General features: G+C 51.3%; 1 protein-coding gene across 2 annotated transcripts in view; it reads left to right on the top strand.

The window, feature by feature from the left end:
- The window catches only part of SLC24A3 (solute carrier family 24 member 3), a 465,113-nt gene that overhangs the window by 49,071 nt on the left and 396,856 nt on the right, over positions 1-19,186 (top strand). For both annotated transcript variants that reach the window (XM_032606684.1, XM_032606683.1), the window contains exon 2: positions 16,797-16,925. In XM_032606684.1, the coding sequence (XP_032462575.1) occupies positions 16,797-16,925 (129 nt within the window). The remainder of the gene's footprint in view (positions 1-16,796; positions 16,926-19,186) is intronic.

Genomic DNA, 19,186 nt, shown 5'->3' with positions numbered 1-19,186 from the left:
CGCGCGCTGCAACGAAGAGTAGCCTCCACTCACCGCAGCTAGAGAAAGCCCACGCACAGCAGCGAAGACCCAACGCAGCCAAAAATAAATTAAAAAAAAAAAAAAAGCCAGTCCCCAAAGACCACATAGTGTGTTATCCCAATGATATGAAATGTCCAGAAGAGGCAAATCCATAGGGACAGAATGTAGATTAGTGGTTGCCTAGTGGGCAAGGGGGCAATGGAGAGTGACTGCTAATGTGTGTTTTCGGGGTGATGAAAATATTCAAGAATTAGATTATATTGATGGTTGCACAACTCTGTAAACATGGAAAACCATTTCACTGTACACTTTAAGTGGGTGAATTTTATGGTATGCAAGTTATATCTCAATTAAGGTGATGAAATAGTTTTTATACTTATTGCATGGCGAAGTGATATTTTGGATATATCAGGTTAAGTGAAACATACGATTAAAATTAATTTCACCTGTTGCGCTTTACTTTTATAATGTGTCTGTGAGAAAACGTGCAATTGCATACGTGGCCTGCAGTGTATTTCTGTTGGACTGCACTGCATTCACATTCTCAAAGGACCTTCCTGGTTCCAAAATTATTTTCTTCCACGAAACCCTCCCAGGTTTGGACTTCTGATGACTCATCTAGTACCATGGCTAAAACCCAACTTGAAAAAAAAGTTCATTTGCATCTTTTTTTTTAAACCATTTGCAAAAATAGGTTTTTAGAGAGAAATCCTGGAAGGAGACGCAGAGTCACGTAAGGTGAGCCAGCGAGCCGGGCTGTCACTTTCTCCTGCCCCCCATGAGCCTTCCAGAGCCATCTGTGACTGTGGACAGGGCTGTTTAAAAAAATTTACAGTCTGAGCCTCAACAATGGTTTCCTCAATCGATCCTCCTCTTGGAAAATTGACTCTGGGACCGCCACTGCCCGGAGGAACAGGCAGTAAATCTCTGGTTGGCAAAAGGGCTTAAACAGTTGCCTGGCTGAGCCCGTGTGCCTGGTTTCCTCACGTCCTTATGGCCCAGCCGGAGACCACCAGAGTGTTCTCTATCCCCTAAAAGGCTCATTGTCGAAGCCCGAAACTTGACCTCCAGTCTCACCTCCAAGGAGGGCTGAAGATGATCTCGGGAAGTGTCTTTTTCTTTTAGTTGTCCTCTGGGAATGATTTATTGAAGGCCCATTCTCTCTCCCGCCTTTTGCTGGGTGCTGGGAAATTCAGAAGTCAGAGTTATAGCGCTTCGTGGAAAGACCTGGCTCCCGCGAGACCTGGGAAGTATCAGTGCAAAACAGCCCTTGTACACGGCCTGTATTTCCCCTGTGAGCTAGGCCTTGCCCCTTTGCTCATTCAATGACCTCTTTAAGACTGGAAGAGTCTCTGAGCCCTGCGGCCACAGGCCCTGTCAGCTCTGCATTCTGCAGCCTCTGCACAAGGGTAGGTCCCTGTTGGGAGTGTTGAAACTCCTTTACCTTCTTTGTACCTGTTTTCACTTAAACAAGGGATGCCAGTGTTCACAGTTTTGAGCTCCTGGAGACTGGCAGCCCTGTGCCACCTGCTCCCACCAGCTGTCACCCTGTGTCCTTTGATGGGCTGCTTCCTGCACCGTGATCTGTCCTCGCCCCTTTCAAAGTTTGGGCAGGGGCATGGGGAAGTGAAGTCCTTCTGTAAAAACCACTTTTAACGTTTCTTTAGGGAACAAGGCAAGAGGAAACTTCTTTAGTTCCTGGGTTTCTTTTGAATTAATTGAATTCAATGACAGAGAAAGAGTCATTGAAACAGTCATGATGAGGAAGATAAGAGGGTGAACGGTTTCCTCTAGCTTTTCCACTAAGTCTGAGCTTTCCAGAGACCTCCAGAAAAGAATAAGCAGGCCTGGAGCTTGCACAGGGGGGTAAAGCACAGGAGCAGAAAATTCTCCAAAGGCTAGGGTGGTCTGTGGGATGCTGAGTGACTAACGTTGAGGTCCTATCTCGTCCTGGCGGTAATTCACCAAAGGATCATGCCGTTCCTCTAGATTTCCATTTTAACATCTGCACAGGGATAGGGCCTGTTTCACAACTGAATTAGAGTTAGGTACGTTCTCCTGTCAGGGTGATATCCAGAGGAGGGCTTGGAAATAGAGCTGTTCAAAGACAGTTGGGCTCTGAGCCGAGTCATTTCCTGGCTCTTCCAAGAGAGGACACGCTGCTGATACAGCTTTGCTACTGAGGGGAAGCCCTCCAGACCCCCTCCGATGAGAAGATAGGTCCAGCCGAGGTTCTGGAAGAGGAAGTGAAACAAGTGTGGGGCTTGGGAGATGACGAGCTGGGATGTCTTGCCTCATGTGGCAGGCGCGGAGGCTTAGGCATCCACGTGTGCTGGTTCTGGAAGGGACGTTGCCTTGAGACTCTCTTCTCAACGATGGGTGTTTGTGATGCACTCGGCCACGGTGTGGGTACCATGCCACCCGGGGCCTTTTAGGCGTAGTAGATATGGTCTTGGAAGCAGAGCACGGCTGAGCCGCAGGACCCCAGCCGAGGTGTTGGACCACACAGTGGCCCCCTGCCGGCCCCCTCTGGAGGGGTTCCCTGTACACATGGATCTTGGCCGCGTTGCAATAATCTTTCTTTTTATCACTCTCAGATACTATGTAGGGGATGCCATGAATATTCACGTACCTCTGGGACCTTCTGCAACATTACTTTCTGCTCAGCGTTTTATATGAAAATATCCGTCCATACAGACACATGGAAGGAGCTGTGCAGTGAACACTCGCATACCCACCACCGAGATTTCCCCATTAACGTTCTGCTACACAGTATTTGCTACTTTTTCTTTGCCACAGTGAAACCATGTTTCTCCTACCATGTTTTACTTTTATAAAACCAGCCCCGTGCCTCCCATGTCTCAGATGGAAATGTCAAGGGGAAGATTATACAAAGCGGCATCTTAGTGAGGCTGAGGCAGGAATTCAGGCACCCTGAGCTTAGGGGGGTAAAGGGAAAGGAAGGATTCCCAGCGTGGGAGCTACCGGGCGAGGTGCCAGGCCAGGCTTTGCTGCTAAAAAACCAGAGGGCATCTAAGATCTGTGTCCCGCCTGGAATGTCCCCAGGCCGACCTTGGACTGGGTGCTGCCTGCGATCTACTTCAGGACTGGGACCTTGGGCAAGTCGCTGGCCTAGGGTCCAAGAGATTGGTTTCTCACAGGGGAAGTGGGAGTAAGAACACCCACCTCCCAAGACTGTCGTAAGATGAGTGAGGCGTCGAGAAGCAAGACAAGGGCCCCAGTGGCACCTGGCAGGAGGTGGGCCCACGCAGGAAGTCAGACATCCCGAGTCCGGGTTCACGCGCACCTCCGTATGGCACCCCGCGTGCTTTGCTCACGGAGGGTCCATTCATGATGCTGCGGAAGTTACAACTGTATCGTGTCTAGAGATAGTGATAGTAGCAAGAGCAGTAGTGATTGTAAGGTTAAGGAAACCTGAAGCAAAAACAGAAACAACCAGAGATTTTAAATGTCCCAGTTTATAGCTCGAGCTTTCTCTGTAGACATTTGTGGAAAGAGCTGTTACGTCTGACTCCGGAGAAGAGAATTTTCTGGTTTATTGCCTCTCATAAAAGATGGAAGCATGGAAGCTACGAGAGCGCTGCCCTCTGCAGCCCTTTGGAGACTCTGTGGGCCCCAAGGCCCCGGGCTTCCTGACTGTGGAGGACACGGGGCCAGGTGCTCTGTCCTCCTGAGTTAGGTGGCCTCCCCAGCCCGGACGGACACACTCCTCTTACTCGGTGACTTCCCGCTGATCGTCTGGCAGTGGTGACAGCTCACACCTGTCATCAGAAAGGGGAGGGTGGGAGGGAGGGAGATGCAAGAGGGAAGAGAGATGGGAACATATGTATATGTATAACTGATTCACTTTGTCATAAAAAAAAAAAAAAAAGAAAGGATGGGATGAACTCAAGTCACAGATGCAGTGTTTCTAATTGAAAATCCCAGCAGGGTGGCCCCGCAAGAATAGGCTTCCCAAGTGCCTGGGAGGCTCTATCCCCTCCCGGGGCTCATCACAGGCTTCAGGCTCCTTGTAAGTCAAATGACACCGTTCAAGGTGCCTTTTGTGGCTTCGAGGAACTCTTCTGAGGAGGAGAATCCTCTCGGAGAGATGGGGATTTATTTTGGGATCCTCATCCTTTTCCATCCTTCTCTATTGCAGTTTTGAGCCGAGGGCTGCTCGGGCAGGCCGTCAGCCTGCCGTGGCGGGGGGGGACAAGGGGATGTGTGAGAACAGGTGGCGTCAGTCACGCGCAGGGTGATGCTGAGGTGACCTGACGAGTAGTGGATCCCTGAAGAGGGGGACAGTGAAGAGCTCTCACTGCCTTTATTATTTTTAAAAATTTTTGGTTTTTTACGATTATTAAAGGTTACTCTCCATTTATAGTTATTATAAAAGATTGGCTCTCTTCCTCATGTTGTACAATACATCATTGAGCCTGTCTTATACCCAGTGGTTTGTACTTTTGGAGGTACAAACTATTGGGTGTAAGATAGGCTCACCACCTTTACTAAAAAGCTTTGGTCCAGGTAGGCTGGTATTTGGGACAGGTCTCATGTGTGTAAGGCCAGCTTCTAGGAAGAGGTTCATGCAGTATAAGGTTGGAAAGCTGCAGAGCCAGAATTTGAACCGAAGTCTGATGTTTCTCAGGACAATACTTAGATCTTAACACAAGGTTTCATCTGATACATCAGTCATGACACTTGTTGCTGTCAAAAGCAGAAGACAATTCAAAATGCCTAAGGCATTGGGGGATTTATTGGAGGCTGTTTCTGCAGGTAGGCTGGTGTCATCAACGGACCAGCAATGTCACCAGGGGTCCAGTTTCCTTCCCTCCCCTTTCTCCCTTATGTGAGTACACGATTCCAGAAGAGATGGATATGGCCCTTGGTCCCAGAATCCCTTGTTGCATCACCCCTTCTCAGCCAGTGTGTGTGTGTGTGTGTGTGTGTGTGTGTGTGTGTGTGTGTGTGTGTGTGTGTGTGTCTTTTTATTGACCGCCTCTCCCTTGTTCTCTGCTTCCTTCACTTTTAGAAACAATGGAAGAGGTCTTTCACTTTCCCCTTTTCTCTCTGGCTCCCTGACAGAGGACTTACTGGCCTTGGCTGGTGGTGGCTGAGATGGATGGGATCTCTCAGGCTTTGGGACAGAGAGCGGGCCGGAGGGGGAGACAGGCGTGCGTGGTACGAACCTCACAGAGTGGGATGGGGAGCCCTCGGCCGGAGGCACGTAGCGGGTGGGCCCCAAATACTGAATTTTGATGATCATTTTCTGCTCTTCTTAGGGCTCTAGAAAACAAAGCCTGATTCCTTAGGCAAATCCCGAATCAATAGAAATTCACCGGGAGGGAGTCACGGGATGAGAGCAGGGGAGGTGCCGCCATCGGGCTGAAATGACAGAAGCAAACCGGCCTTCCCTGAGGCGGCAGGCGGTGGCCTGGAAGGTGGTATGCGTCAGCCCATCCCCGTCTGGCCGTTCGTGGGATCGTTCCCTGCCTTCCGCTTCCTGTTGGTGGGTCTCTGACTCGTGATGGAAACCCGGGGCCGGGGGGCGTGGATGCTGCTTTCTCTCTGCTCAGCCTTGTTGCGCTCCTGTGGTGGGCGTCAATTTCCAACTTGGAAAGCTGCAAGCCGTGGGCTGAAGAGTAGGAAAATGTGAGAACCAAGTGACTCTCCACCTAAAAGAAACCCACACTGCCTGTCCCCTCTTTAGTCCTGTGCTCTCATTGGGAAGCGTCCAGAGGATATTTTAGTTCTGGCGTCAAGTTCCGTGGTGAGAGAAGAGGGAGAAAAGGAAAACATCATTAGGAAATCTACGCGTGGCCCTGGACCAACCACATCTTCCCGCTTGCTTCGAGAGAGACTGTTTCTAAGATGAGGCCAAGGTTACCTTCGGTAGCTGGCATCACTGGGTGTCCCTTGAGACACCCCCTCCATCCTCCTTCGGGTTCAAGCCGCAGCTGCAGCAGGCAGGGCAGTGTGGGTTCAGACTCTGCTGCAGTGGCCGTGCCACCTCAAGCATGGGCCACGTGTCCCTCTGGCTCGGGGTGTTCCCGGTAGGTGGGAGCTGACGTGGCCCACCCAAAAGTACAGCCTGGAGTTTGGGGGAGTTCATGCTCCTGGGGCTACCCTCAGTCAGGACGTGATGAGAGCCACAGCCCTCATCCTGCTGGAGGACAATTTTGGGAGGAATCTTGGGTGCACCTCCGAGCTTCCGGTGGGATCGTGCCCTAGTTGCCATGGCAGCAGCCATCATATACATCCTCCATTTATAACTTCCCTTATAGCTCCTGTTTCCCTTTCCCCGTCTTGCTTTCCACGTGCCCTCACTCCTTCATCCTGGGATCCCCTTCAGAATAAACTACTTGCGCTCAAGTCTTTGTTTTGGACTTGGCTTTCAGGAAACACAAACCAGGACGCCTCCCAACGTGGCAAATGCTGCATTGCAATCTAAATCATTACTGCAATTTCACAGTGACATTTGAGGGTTTCCCTTGTTTGCCTGGGCCGGCCTCTGGGTATTTGGGGGGGGTGTTGCACAGACTCTGTATCTCCACCATCAAGGGGCCAACCTTCACTCCTTGCAGCCTGTACTTGAACCCCTTGCAGAGAAAAGAAAGCTCTGGGTTTGGCTCTGCCCACCTTTGCGTGCTGGCTGCATTCCTGGACTCCCAGCATCCATGCCCTCCTTCCAGTTTCAAGCTCACTGGGAGAGAGTGGGCTAGGCTCTCTCCTGGGAGCTCTGTTTTGTTTGGCTTGTCTCAGTTACAGGCACACCTGGGAACCAGTCATCATGACCTGCAGGATGTGGGGCTTTGATTGGCCAGGACCTTAGTGAATGAGTGAGAGATGCTCCACTCAGACCAGGTAGACAGGGTATGGGGGAGGGGTCGTTCCCCAAGGAAATTCCAAGGTTGATTCAAATTAGGGGAGAAGGGATGTCGGCAGGGAGGGGTGCAGGCACCACACTCCAGTTTAGTTTAAAAAATTAATTCCCTGATGGAGATTTATTGAATCCCTCCTCTATGCAAGTACTGGGGGCCAATAAAAAAAATTGGTGTCATCAGGTAGCTTACAGTCTAATGGAAGAAAGAAGAAACGTATACAGGTGTTGGAACAGCATGTGTCATCTGAAGCTGCTATCTCCAAGCTATTGGAGAATGGATATTGATTTAGAAATTGTGCATAATTAATATTGTAATATATATTATGTATACACATACTTAAGCCTTGTATCTAACTTTGTATTTTTCTGTTTGAAAGAGGGAATTCCCTGGTGGTCCAATGGTTAGGGATCCGTGCTCTCACTGCCCAGGGCCCAGGTTCAATTCCTGGTCGGGGAACTAAGATCCCACAAGGTGTGTGGCCAGACAAAAAATTTAAAAAAAATTAAAAAAATAATAAAAGAAAAGAGGGACCTCAACATTACATAAGCTTCGGGCCCTACGAAACCTGGATCTACCCTGACTTTTTTTTTTTTTTTTGCGATACGCTGGCCTCTCACCGTTGTGGCCTCTCCCGTTGCGGAGCGCAGGCTCCGGACGCGCAGGCTCAGTGGCCGTGGCTCACGGGCCCACCCCTGACTTTTATATATGAAGAAACATAAAGTTAAGAGGAAGAAAATAAAGATTTTATTAATAGAGCAAAACATTTCAATTTTCCTGGAGCATTATAATTATTAATATTGCTACAGTCTGTGAGTACTGTTTTATTGAGGACAACATGACTGAGTATATTTAAATCATTTTTCAAAATATTAGTTCCATATTTTGAGGAACAGCCAGTTGGAAGTCTGTTTATTTTCATTTAAGGTTCAGTTCAATATTGACATTTAATGGCTGTCCTAACTGAAATAGATAATTCACCAAGATACATAGATCCAAATGGAAGAAAAGCATCCTAGACTGTACCTACTAAATCAAGACGTTAATTTTTCAGTTTCACCCACCAACTAGGCAAAAACTTTTGTTCACGTCTTCGCATTTTTCCTGGTTTCGGTCAATTAATCATGCTACTTTTCAGAAGGTGTTGAATTTACATATTTTTAACAAATGGACTCAGAACTCATTGCAACTCTTTGTGTGTGGAATGTTTTTCATCAGGTGACGTAATTCTGCTTCCGCGTTTTAAGGTGGAAAATATGATTGCTTTAGATGCTGATTTCTGTCAATTTTGGAGGGTAACACAATTTCTTGATATTTGTTTTCAATACGTTCTCTCCATAAAACAAATTTCTTGAGGAACGTAGGTGCCTTTTCACCTGGTTGTTAAGATGTCACCTTGAAGGGTGTGTGTGTGTGTTCTGAATATACCTGCTAGGTGCATCCTTAGCTAGAGGCCACAATGTCTTCTCAGAAAAGGTGGGCGTATTTGTAGCAGTTGTCTTATTGTAAGAGAGAAATGTGTAATTCATCTTCAAGTTCAAAGAATGTAAAGATTTTACTGTCTCAAATCATATCTGCAAATCTGCTTCACTGAGTACACGTAAAGGGCCCTATGCCGGACACTCTGAGAGCAAGTGAGCCCGGAGGGCCCCACATCCACTCTGCGCTCTGCCTTCACGCCCCTCGCCTACACTGGGTGACAGTGCCCTTCTATTACATTAATTATGGGACATGCTGGCACATGGGCTCAGTGGTGGTGCTACTGTCAGCTTGCATTATAAATAATAAATATGTAATAAGATTGGCACGTGATACAGACCTGGGGGTTCTCATATTTTCTTCCCACTCTTCAGTAAGTCATATAGCCCAGTCTCCTGGGGTACACAACTCTCCCCGAGATTTTTTTAAAAATCCAAGCTCAAGGACTTTAGTGGTCAGACTATTCAGGCCCTTCAGTTTTCAGATGCAGCAACTGAGTTAAAGTGATTCAACTTCCCAACAGCCCACAGCTAGGGACAGATCTGGCCCTAGAATCCCAAGTCACCAGATGCCCAAGATGGCGAAGTCCTGAGACCAGAAGCCCAGTCCCCAGGGTCCTTGGAACACACCCATTTGCTTTAGTTAGTAGAGCAGTGAAGAAAGATGGAGCTGTTTGGAAAAGAGGAAGCTCTGAAACCTGGCTGCTGGGACCTGGTCTTCTCTCGCTTTTCGAGGCAGATGCAGGAGGAAGCGTCTCGGCGGCCAGCCAGCTCCGTGGATGCTGGAGCACGCCTCCTGCAGGGGCTTGTGCTCAGCAAGGGGCCTTCCCGCTCCCTGAGGACAGAACTTAGAGGTGGAGAGATCAAGCAGAGCGCTGTCCTGGGAACTTGAAGGTGCTCAGCGACCGATGTCTGAACAAATGGGAAAAGAAACACCCAGCCCAGCAATGGGCTGCAGAGCTGCCTGGACCCTACTGTGCACACAAGTCATGTGTTTAAATGCAGAGTCTCACGCGGGGGGTCTGATGCCACATTTCTAACAAGCTCCCAGGGGAGGCTGATGTGGCTGGTCCAGGGGCCACACTTTGAATAGCAAGACTGTATAACGCAAACAGTTTTGTCCGGGAACCCCGAGCACTTGGGTTCTGTTTTAGGTTTGCCACTAAAATTCCCAGGCCTGTCATTTAAACTTAGCCTCAAATCAAGGGGCATGACCCCTGAGGGAAGACGTAGGGGTCTTTCCTGGGAATTGGGCAATGACTCCCCAGCCCCACCTTGAGGCAAGCGCTGTGACATTGTGGCTGTTGGACACCCACCGGGTTTCAGGCAGGGGTCGGGGGGAGGGGCACAGGGAGGAGAAAAGCCCAGACAGCCTGAGTCTCCTGGAGCCTGGGACAGGTCGGGGTCGCAGGGTGGGGGGAGCAGCGGAGACAGTCAGTGATGCGTCCATCTGTGATGCAAGCTCTGAAGGAGAAGTAGCTCTGGGGCCTTGTGCTGAGGGGACATCCTGGAAGGTCAGGAAGGCTGGGTGGAGGAAGGGGTTCTCCCTGGGAGCGGCCAGGGTCTCTCTGGGCTCCCCTACCTTGGCCTCCAAGTCTCACAACCAGACCTGCCTTGTTTTGCCCGACAGCCATGGCAGAACCTGCATCCGGGGCCAGTTTGGACTCTCGCCTTTGGGCTGGGTGCTTTGGGCTGCCCTTGTTCCCAAGGCCACTCTGTCATGGGCTCTGCCGGCCTCTGTGTCCTGGGGAGGGTGTGTGGCCTGGGCTGTGAGGGTTGGTGTCAGGAGGGAAGGGGAGGCACAGCAGCAGTCAGGACTTCTTGGGCTGCCCGTTCCCTCCCGTCGGGGGACGGGTCATGGGACCGGCCCCCTCGGATGCAGGACACGACTGGACAGCACTTGGTCCACAGCGTGACCCAGAGCCCCAGCAGCCTGCTCCCGTTCACCATCGGGACCCCAGCAGTGCTGGGTAGGGACCTTCTGCCTACGCCCTGCAGCCTCTCTCTGCCTCTTGTGCTTAGAAACACCGTCTTTTGGCAAATAACACTTGAAGCTGTTTCCTGGGGCCTGGGAGCAGCAGCTCAGACTCCACTGTGCTCTGTGCAGAGTCCTGCTCCGCGGCTGGGCGCTGCATTTCTCACCAGCCCCCAGGAGATGCTTTTGCTGCTGCTGACCTTGCGCTCTGTGCAGGAGCCCTGCAGAGGGTGGACATGGGTGGAAGGGCCCATATCTGTGTGCAGGTGGCCAGGGGTTACTGTTCCCTCTTCCCATTAGAGGGACCGAGAAACCTCAGCCTTCCAGAGGGTTTTCCTCTTGAGTGGAGGTGCGGCGCCTTGACACTGGGATGCGGTTTAAGTGCAGCCTGAGAGCTGCGGCTTGTGATTGCCATGGCGCAGCCAGAGGGCAGGAGATGGGGGACCCGCTGGGCAGGGCGTGAAGATGCAGAGAGAGGAGAGGTTTACCTGGAGTCTGTGGCCTCCCCGCAGCTTCGAGTTCTCTGGATCTGCCCTTCTCTGTCTTTCTGGAAGCTTGAGGCTGTGGAGGGACCCAGTGCCCAGGACGTTCAGCCTCCGGCTTCTTCCTCTCCTGGCAGGTTTGGAGAGCTCGCAGCCTCTCCACAGTCTGTGCTCCTTTCCAAGGACCCAGAACCACTCAGAGCCACACTTTTCCTCCAGCTGGAGAATCAGTGTGAAGATCCACAGGCAAGGGCCAGCCCTGCCCTCCTCCTCCGTTCACCCACAGAGGGTGAGAATCTCGGCGGGTGGGGGGTCAGGATGGTGGCCGTAGGGAGAGGGCGCTGGAGGGGCAGCTGCGCCCCACTCGTTTGCTGGAGAGTCTGCAGAAGGCGGTCTCAGGGCTGCAGGCTGATGCAAACCCGCCCTCTGACCCCGGGGTGAAGACCCGGGGTGCCCGGAGTGGGGACAGCTGTGTAAACTGCAGGGTGGGGTATTTATAGCCCTGCTGGGCACTCTGAGCCTGCGCTGGCCTGAGGGCTGCAGCCGGTCCTGCCGCCACGGGCTCTGTCACTTGTTCTGTTTTCTGGACCTTCTGTCCTCAGGGTCGCGTTAGGCTCTGCAAGACTCAGTTTCCTCACCTGCTGCCCTGATCCTCTGGGTGGTTCTCTCCATCCCAGTTTTCAAGAAGAAATGCCGTGTTCCAGATCTGGGGGAGGGGAGAGCTAACACGACCTTTCAAGGGGGCCTGCTGACCCCTGGAGGCCACTTCCCCTGGGCCCCTGAGCTCTGGGACGAGGTGGGACGCGCACAGATGGGCTTTGCAGTCAGATCTGGGCTTGAGTCCCAGCTCGCTGCTTTACCCCGTCAGTGAAATGGACGAAACTCCGGGGGTAGCGCGGAGTGAGAAGGTGCAGGACGGCTGCAGGCACACGGGCAGGGGCACGATTCTGATGCTGCTGCAGCAGACCTGCCTGTCTGCAGACCCTCATCTGAACGGGGTCCTTCCCTCCTCAGAGGGTGGCAGCTCCACCTCTCCGCTGGGCCAGGGACCCTGTGTGGGGCGAGGGTGCACATGGGAGAAAGCATGTTAGTCTTAGGGTGAAGCTGGGACAGGGGGCACTGAAGGAAATCCATTCTTGGGGTCAGAAAGCCTTGGGCTTTCCAAGCCCTGATCGTGGAGAGGCGGAAGGGGACAGGGAGACAGAGAGAGAGAGAGAGAGGGAGGGAGGGAGAGAGCAGGAGAGGATGAGGGCACAGCTCTGTAATGGAAACTTGGCTCCCAGCCTCACACTCTCTCCTTCCTTAGTGCGTGTGCTTGAGTCTCAAGTTGAGAACCTCTTCCCCTCCAGCAGGCACCCCGCGCTATCTCCACGGCCCACCCCTGCCGCCCTGCTCGGAGCTGGTGACATGTGAGCCCGCTGCCTCCCTCTTCACCGCCCCCACCCGCTCCCTGACTAATTAGGCCAGCTCGCCACTTCCAGGGCCTGGCAGGCGGAGCCAGGCACGCGGTGGATGGGGGCCAAGGGCTTTTGTTGACATTGCTCAAGTGTAGCTTCGAGGAGCATCCCCTGCCGGGCCAAGAAGTCCAGGGAAGCCGGGGGTGATGAGGGGAGAGCAGCGGGCGCCTCCCCCGATCCCCTCTGCCTTCCCCACTGCCCACCCACTCCTCCCTAAATCCAAGACTGTAAGCCTCCATGTTGTGACCAAGGGGCCCCCTGAGTCTCTGAGAAATCCACGCTCAGCTGAGCGTCCTGCATCCAGTGGGGTTTCAGGACCGTTTTCTTTTGCATGTGTGATGCTTTCATGGGGTGATGCTCCTGACCTGCCACTGTTCCTCATAGTTTCTGGGGGAAGTAGGTCCAGTGAGACTGTCTCCACCCCTCACCTCGTATAAGGTGCAGGCTGCATAGTGGATCTGTCTTGCTATAGCTGAGTAATATGGCCAGATGGATTTCATCCTCTGCAGGGATCTACCAAGAATGTGGGTTTTGGGGTCACTAGACCTGGTCAGATCCTGGTCAGATCCCCGTTCTGCTCCTCTTTGCTTGCTCTGTGACCTTGGGCAAGTCTTTAACCTCTTTTGTGCTTCGGTTTCCTTATTTGCAAGTGGAGTTAATAGTTCAGAATAAGATGTTAAGATGAAACATGGCGAAGAGTGGCAAGTTCTTCGCACATAATAGACACTCAATAAATGGCTGTCATGACACTCAATAAATGGCTGTCATGATGATTATTAACTGGCAGTGGCTGTGGCCATGGGTGGGTTCCGAGTTGAGGCAGATCACTTCTACTCTGACTTATTTACTCCAAAGGTAAGTTGACCCGAGAGCCAACTGCCCTTTCCTACCTTACCAGAAGTTTTGTTTTTTTCTTTTGAGTTTTTTTTTTTTTTGTCTGCGTTGGGTCTTTGTTGCTGCGTGTGGGCTTTCTCTAGTTGCGGCGAGTGGGGGCTACTCTTCATTGCAGTGCTCGGGCTTCTCATTGCGGTGGCTTCTGTGCGGAGCACCGGCTTTAGGCGCATGGGTCTCAGTAGTTGTGGCATGCAGGCTCAGTAGTTGTAGTGCACGGGCTTAGCTGCTCCGCAGCATGTGGGATCTTCCTGGACCAGGGCTCGAACCTGTGTCCCCTGCATTGGCAGGTGGATTCTTAACCACTGCGCCACCAGGGAAGTCCCTCACCAGCAGTTTTGTGAGGACAAAGAGAATGGGGTGTAATATCGTCGCACGGTTCTCAGTGGGAAGTAAGTGAACGCAGTGCTTTGCTTTCATCATTCTCATTTTCTCAGACTCTGGTCTCCACATCTGTATATCAGTGGTCAGTGGTCATATATATATTTTTTGAGATAAACGTTTGTAGGTTTTGGAATCCAGAGGCGCTGCGTTAATAGTCTCTGATTCCTGAAGCTATTGAATCATCGTGTAAAAAAATCCTCTAATTTTCTGCTACAATAGCTGGCTTTATTTTTATATCTCTTAATTGGTATCAGCTTTTCTCTCAGAATTACAGAACCATGGAAATTTGGCCTAAGCAGGAACTTTGCAAGTCACTGGAAGGGATGCTTTTGCTTCTTTGCAGATTTTTGGAATCTTCCTGGAAGGCAGCTATGCTCACCACTATACAAACAACGCACATTGGGATCTTCCTGAATGTTAGGATTGCAGCACCACAGAGCACTTTTCTTTAACCCAGATTACAAGAAGAGCAGAACGGCCAATCTGTTGGTCTCGTGTAGGCTGGAAGATGCCATCGGCATCCTGCCCGCATCACTTTGTCCTCATGTCTTCAGTGCACATGGGCACCGTCCAACTTTCAGCACCTGCGTCTCATTATCTAAGGCCTTTTGCTGGGTACCAGAGCCCACTTTGGTTGGAAGTGCCAGGGAATTAATGTCCCCTGGGAACAGCCTGCATTCCACCCATGGCAGACCAAGAGCAGGTGGATAAATACCCCAGCTCCCTCACCCCCTGGGTGTCTGAGTTGCACGTCTACACTGGCCCCCAGAGGTTTCCAGAGGGGTCAAGTGCTAGTTCAACCATTTTAGCAATGGACTTGAAACACACCTCCATTGGCTGGCTCCCTGGCGCTGTCCCAGCACGGGTGCTTCCCGAGATCACCCCCCACGTAAACAACCTGTGCTCAAATCCCTGTCCTCAGGGGCTGCTTCTGCGGAAACCCAACCTGAGACAAACGATATGGTGTAATGTTCACATTTTAGGTCTGCCCGTTGAATTTTAAGGCAACTGACCTTATTCCTTGTTTATGAGTTTTCTGCAATTTTTTTCCTCTGCTGGTCACCGTTCTTAATCCTAAGAATGAACCATTCAGGTGAACAGGACTCCACAGATGCCTTGCTTTGACCTTGAAATGTCTTTGGGATTGTCCTCACAGTTATGGCCGTATCTGGCCGTCGTGTAGGTTTCTGTATTTCAGAGTCTTAAGTTATTGCTTACTCTAGTTGGGCCTCACTTTCTACATTTTTTTGAGAATAAACCTAGGGGCTGTCCTAGCTAATGTATAAAAGTTGTAATTAGCTATTTGATAATTTTACATGTGGAGCAGGTTCCATTTGACTGAGGAAGACCTCAGTTTGTGAGCTATGGATGTTACTGTGTGTCCTGTTGGCTTTAGGTGAGATGCGTACAAGCACTGTGATTTCCAGAAACTTCCATGAGTTTTACTTTATCCATCCACAAAGTGGGAATGGTTACTCTGACACATACTGAGTACCTCCTCTGAGCCAGCAGTGATTAGGTGTCAGAGAGACAGCAGTGGACAGAGAGACAGTGCCCAGGCTCCCTCTTTCTTTCCTGAGCATTGTCATGAGGTTCCAATTATATAATGAAAGTGACATCATTTAGGAAGCTAAAATCCCCATGGAAATTGAGGAAAGGGTATGATGACCTTCAGCTCTTCATTGACCGATTCAGAGCTCTGTGCTGGTGTGGCTCTGTGGGGCGCACCCTCTGGCCTTTTGTGAAGGCCTCTGTGCCCATGAATTAGAGCCTTGTCTTGTTCTTAGATCCATTTTCTGACCACAGCAACTCTGGACACTCGAGAGGTAGCCAAAGCCTCATGTCACATCTTTCTTGAGTTCCAAGCCACTAGAAAGAGCCATCTGTGCTTGCTGTTTCCACATCCCAGTGACCCTCTGAGGTCCCGCTCTGTTGTGTCTTTGCATCTGTCTTACGTGATTGGTCCATGGCAGTCAAGGCCATCGGCCGCTTTTTCCTTTTTGAAATTCTCTTTCTGCTTACCTTCTGTGACACCACTTCCCTTGCTCTTTTCCTTCCTTTCATGATCTTTTGCTGAATGCTTTGACTCTACCTGCTCTGAAGGAATGCTGAGTTTCCCATGGTTTCTTCTTCCGTTCCCTTCTCTTTAGGAAGCTGCATCCATACACATGCCATACTCTTCCCTATTTGCTTATGATTCCCCTGATGTTCTGTGTAGCTTAGCTGTCCACCCTGCGGTGTCTGCACCCACATTACCCGGGCAGCACGCTGCCCTGTGGATGGTCCAGACACTTCAGATCCAACACGTCCTAAGCAGAAGCCACCATATTCTCCCCCGACGGGCCCTTCCGTCTCTGTTCTTTCTCCTGGCACTTCCATCCCCATGGGCATCTCAGCCGGAGACCTCAGCCCTAGTCACGCATTCAGTGATCGACTTTCCCCTTGTTCACGCTCTCATCTCGTGTTTACTGAAATCTTGTTGTGTGGGATTCACTGGCCCAGGCTCTGGGTGTGTTGTTGTGGTGTCTTAGCCTGGGTGACCCCGAGAAGCAGATCCTGAGCAGGTGTTCAGTGGCAGGTGGTGTATTTGGGAGGCGGTTCAGGGAAGTACTGGTCAAGGAGTAGCTGCTGGTGGGTAGGTGCCAGTCACCCTGACTTAGCGGACCCAACCGTGCCCTTTTTTCCCAAGTCCACGTTCAGTGAGATCACGTTGGTAGCTCGAAATTGGCCATGATGGGAATATTTACACCATGGAAGTTGTCCAGTGGATACAAGACCAGGACTTTTTCCCCTGGAGAGTTGGTTGTTCAACATTTCTCAGCATGTTATCGGGTGCAGGGAATTAAGACAGGAAAGGACAGCGGCCAATAAAGTGTGTTTTATCAGGAGAGTCACCTTGTAGACACCTGGAGAGTCATCCCAGTGGAGAAAACTGGATTCCAGGGTAGAACACACACTTCAGAGTCATCCCACTGGAGCGTGAGGTGTTTATACACCGCCCCCTCCCAGCCGTTGGCTGAGGGCTGCCGCTGTGGGAGCCAGTAGGATCCAGGAGCCGAGGAAGCCCTTGGGAGGTGGGGGCAGGATGGTGAGCGACGGTGGTGAGAGGTCTAAGGGGTGTTGGCCGGACTGAGTGCCGATGGCTGAAGGCGCTGGGCACCCAGCCTGGGGACAGGTGACACCCAGCTGTTAGTGATGCGTGGCTGTGATCTCTTTCTCCCCAGACCTTGACTTCATGGACCTCATCGGGCAAGACAGACAGTGGACCGTGGGCAGGAAGTTAATGCAGGTGAATGACTCGCTGACTTCAGAAGATGCAGGGCCGCGGAGCAGCAAGAACTGCACCGAACCAGGTAAGACGGTGGCTGCGCTGGGGGCTTCGCGCCGCGGGCCGGGCTGCCGTTCTCTCTGGTGGAAGCCCAGGAAGAGCTGGATGCTGTGTTTTTCCTTTGAGTTCTAATCCAGAGAGACTCTGAAGATATTTAGGGGCAGGTGTCTAAGAAACTCAAAGGCAAGATCCCAGGGGACAATTCAGGTGTGTTTCTGCCTCTGTTTTCTTTCCCTCGGACAGTGGGGGAGAAGGTGAGTCAAAATGCCGTTATCAAATGTGGATGCTGGGGCTACCCAGAGGATCCCTGAGTCAGCAGCAGGATGGGTGAGGACATTCTGTGGCGTCTTCGCTTTGACGCCTGGAATCGTCTCTGGCTGCTTGTTAATTGGAGCCTTGTTTCTGTCACAGTAAAGGCACAGGTGTTGAACCAGATCCTCACCTGTGATGCTGAGCTCCTTGGAAGAAGTGAACGTTTGTTTATCAGCTGTTATGTTTGATAGCTATCGTGCCTTTCCTCAGAACATTTTAGATCTGTTTCTGAGCTTAAAGGGAAAACTAACATAGGGGGATGAAGAGGACTTGGCATGTCGAGGGCTCAGCTCAGGAAACGGCAGGTACCCTCTGGACGGCTGAGGTCCTGCTCATTTAGACCAGGGGTCAGCAACCTTGTCCCAGGAAGGGTCAGACAGCAATATTTTAGGCTTTGCAGACTCGTTACTGCGTCTATAGTATATTTTAAAAGATTTTTTATAATCCTTTACAAATTTAAAAGCCATTCTTAGCTCGCGAGCTGTGGGATGTACCAGGCCTGTGGCCACTTTGTCAACCCTGACGTGGAGTTCTCAGATCTTGGGGGGCGTCTTCCTTCCCTGCCTGGTGGGGACTTGGGTCTCAGGTGTGTGGTGAGCTCGACCACACAGTGATCCCACATGCAAAGGCCGGCCTCGTTTTGAGTGTCATCTTAGAAGGACATACACCATCTTCATTGCAGCCCAAAGAACCTTAGTCCTCGGAGTACAGAAGGTGAAATTGTGTGTCTGCGCTTTTTTGGGAAGGTAGATAGAGGTTCCCTCTCCCACAGCTGGAAGAACTAAAAATAGATGACCCCCTCCTGGCCGAAAAACAACCTACAGCCCTACATGATCTCTATCCCTTAAGCTGGAGAATGTAAGGGTTCCTGTGGCTGTTATTAATGCTTGGAAGGAAGAGTGAAGCATGTGGCAGCTGCGTGAGCTAGAAAACTGGGGACAGAGGTTTCAAGTGTCCCACTGTGCAGACAGAGCCACCTGTCTTCTGAGAGCTGGGCATGCAGGGGCCTGGCCTGAAGGGCAGGTCATTGCTGTGCTGGGAACCCTGTTTGCTGATCTGGTCTTACAGCCGAAGAGTTGTCAACATCTCTGCAGCTAGTAGACAGGCGGTGACTGGGATGTCAGAGACGGGAGATTCAGTACTAGGGGGCCCAGCCGTTGCCTTGGGTGTACCTTCGTATGGGAAAGAACGGAGTCAGACAGATACAGTGCCCCGCTCTCGGGATTGGGGTCCAGCACTGCGCAGGGCCAGTGGTGATGGAGGGCTTCTGTTTCCTGTAGTTGGGATTGCGTGTTGGGGTGGTGGAGCTGTCTCTCTGTGAGTGGTGCTGTTTACTGTTTCAAGACATGCCATTCTCAGAGTGACAGGTGTAAGAGAATAAAGCACATGAAAGCCATCGCAGGAGAGGAATGACTCAGCCCACAAGTAGAACAGAAGATGTCCAGGTTTCTAAAGAGAGCTCGAGCCCAGCACCTGCTGGTGTTGGCAGGGAGGGCACAGGGCAAGGAGGAGAGGAAAGCCTCCAGGAGGACAGTGGCGGGGGGCGAACGAGAGTTCCTTGTGCTGCCGCGTAAGACAGTTCCAAGAAGAACAAGGACGCGGGAGGAGTGTCCTTGCTTTCCTCATCTGTGGACCACGACCACAGGCACTGGGCTTGATTTCTGGGGTCCTTGACTCCAAACCAGATTCTACAGGGAAGATGATCATGCCTGAAACAAGGGTCCTGTTCAAATCCTAGCACATCAAGGGCCTGCCTGGAGCCTCTGTCGTGCATGAAGCCTGCTATGACCGTTCTGTTTTCTGAATGTTTTTGGTAGAAAATATCTCTAACTACGCTGTCCGATATGGACATTCAGCGGCCCCTTAAGTTCAAATTAATTTAAATGAAATACAATTAAAAATTCAGATTCTCCGTTGCCCTAGCCACACATCAGATTAGCCCGTGGCTGTGTGTGGTTCCTGGACAGCACAGAA

This window comes from Phocoena sinus, chromosome 15, assembly GCF_008692025.1.
Source record: "Phocoena sinus isolate mPhoSin1 chromosome 15, mPhoSin1.pri, whole genome shotgun sequence".
NCBI classification, from domain to species: domain Eukaryota; kingdom Metazoa; phylum Chordata; class Mammalia; order Artiodactyla; family Phocoenidae; genus Phocoena; species Phocoena sinus.
The sequence above is the reverse complement of the archived record's forward strand: the minus strand, read 5'-3'. Positions and strand labels throughout refer to the sequence as shown.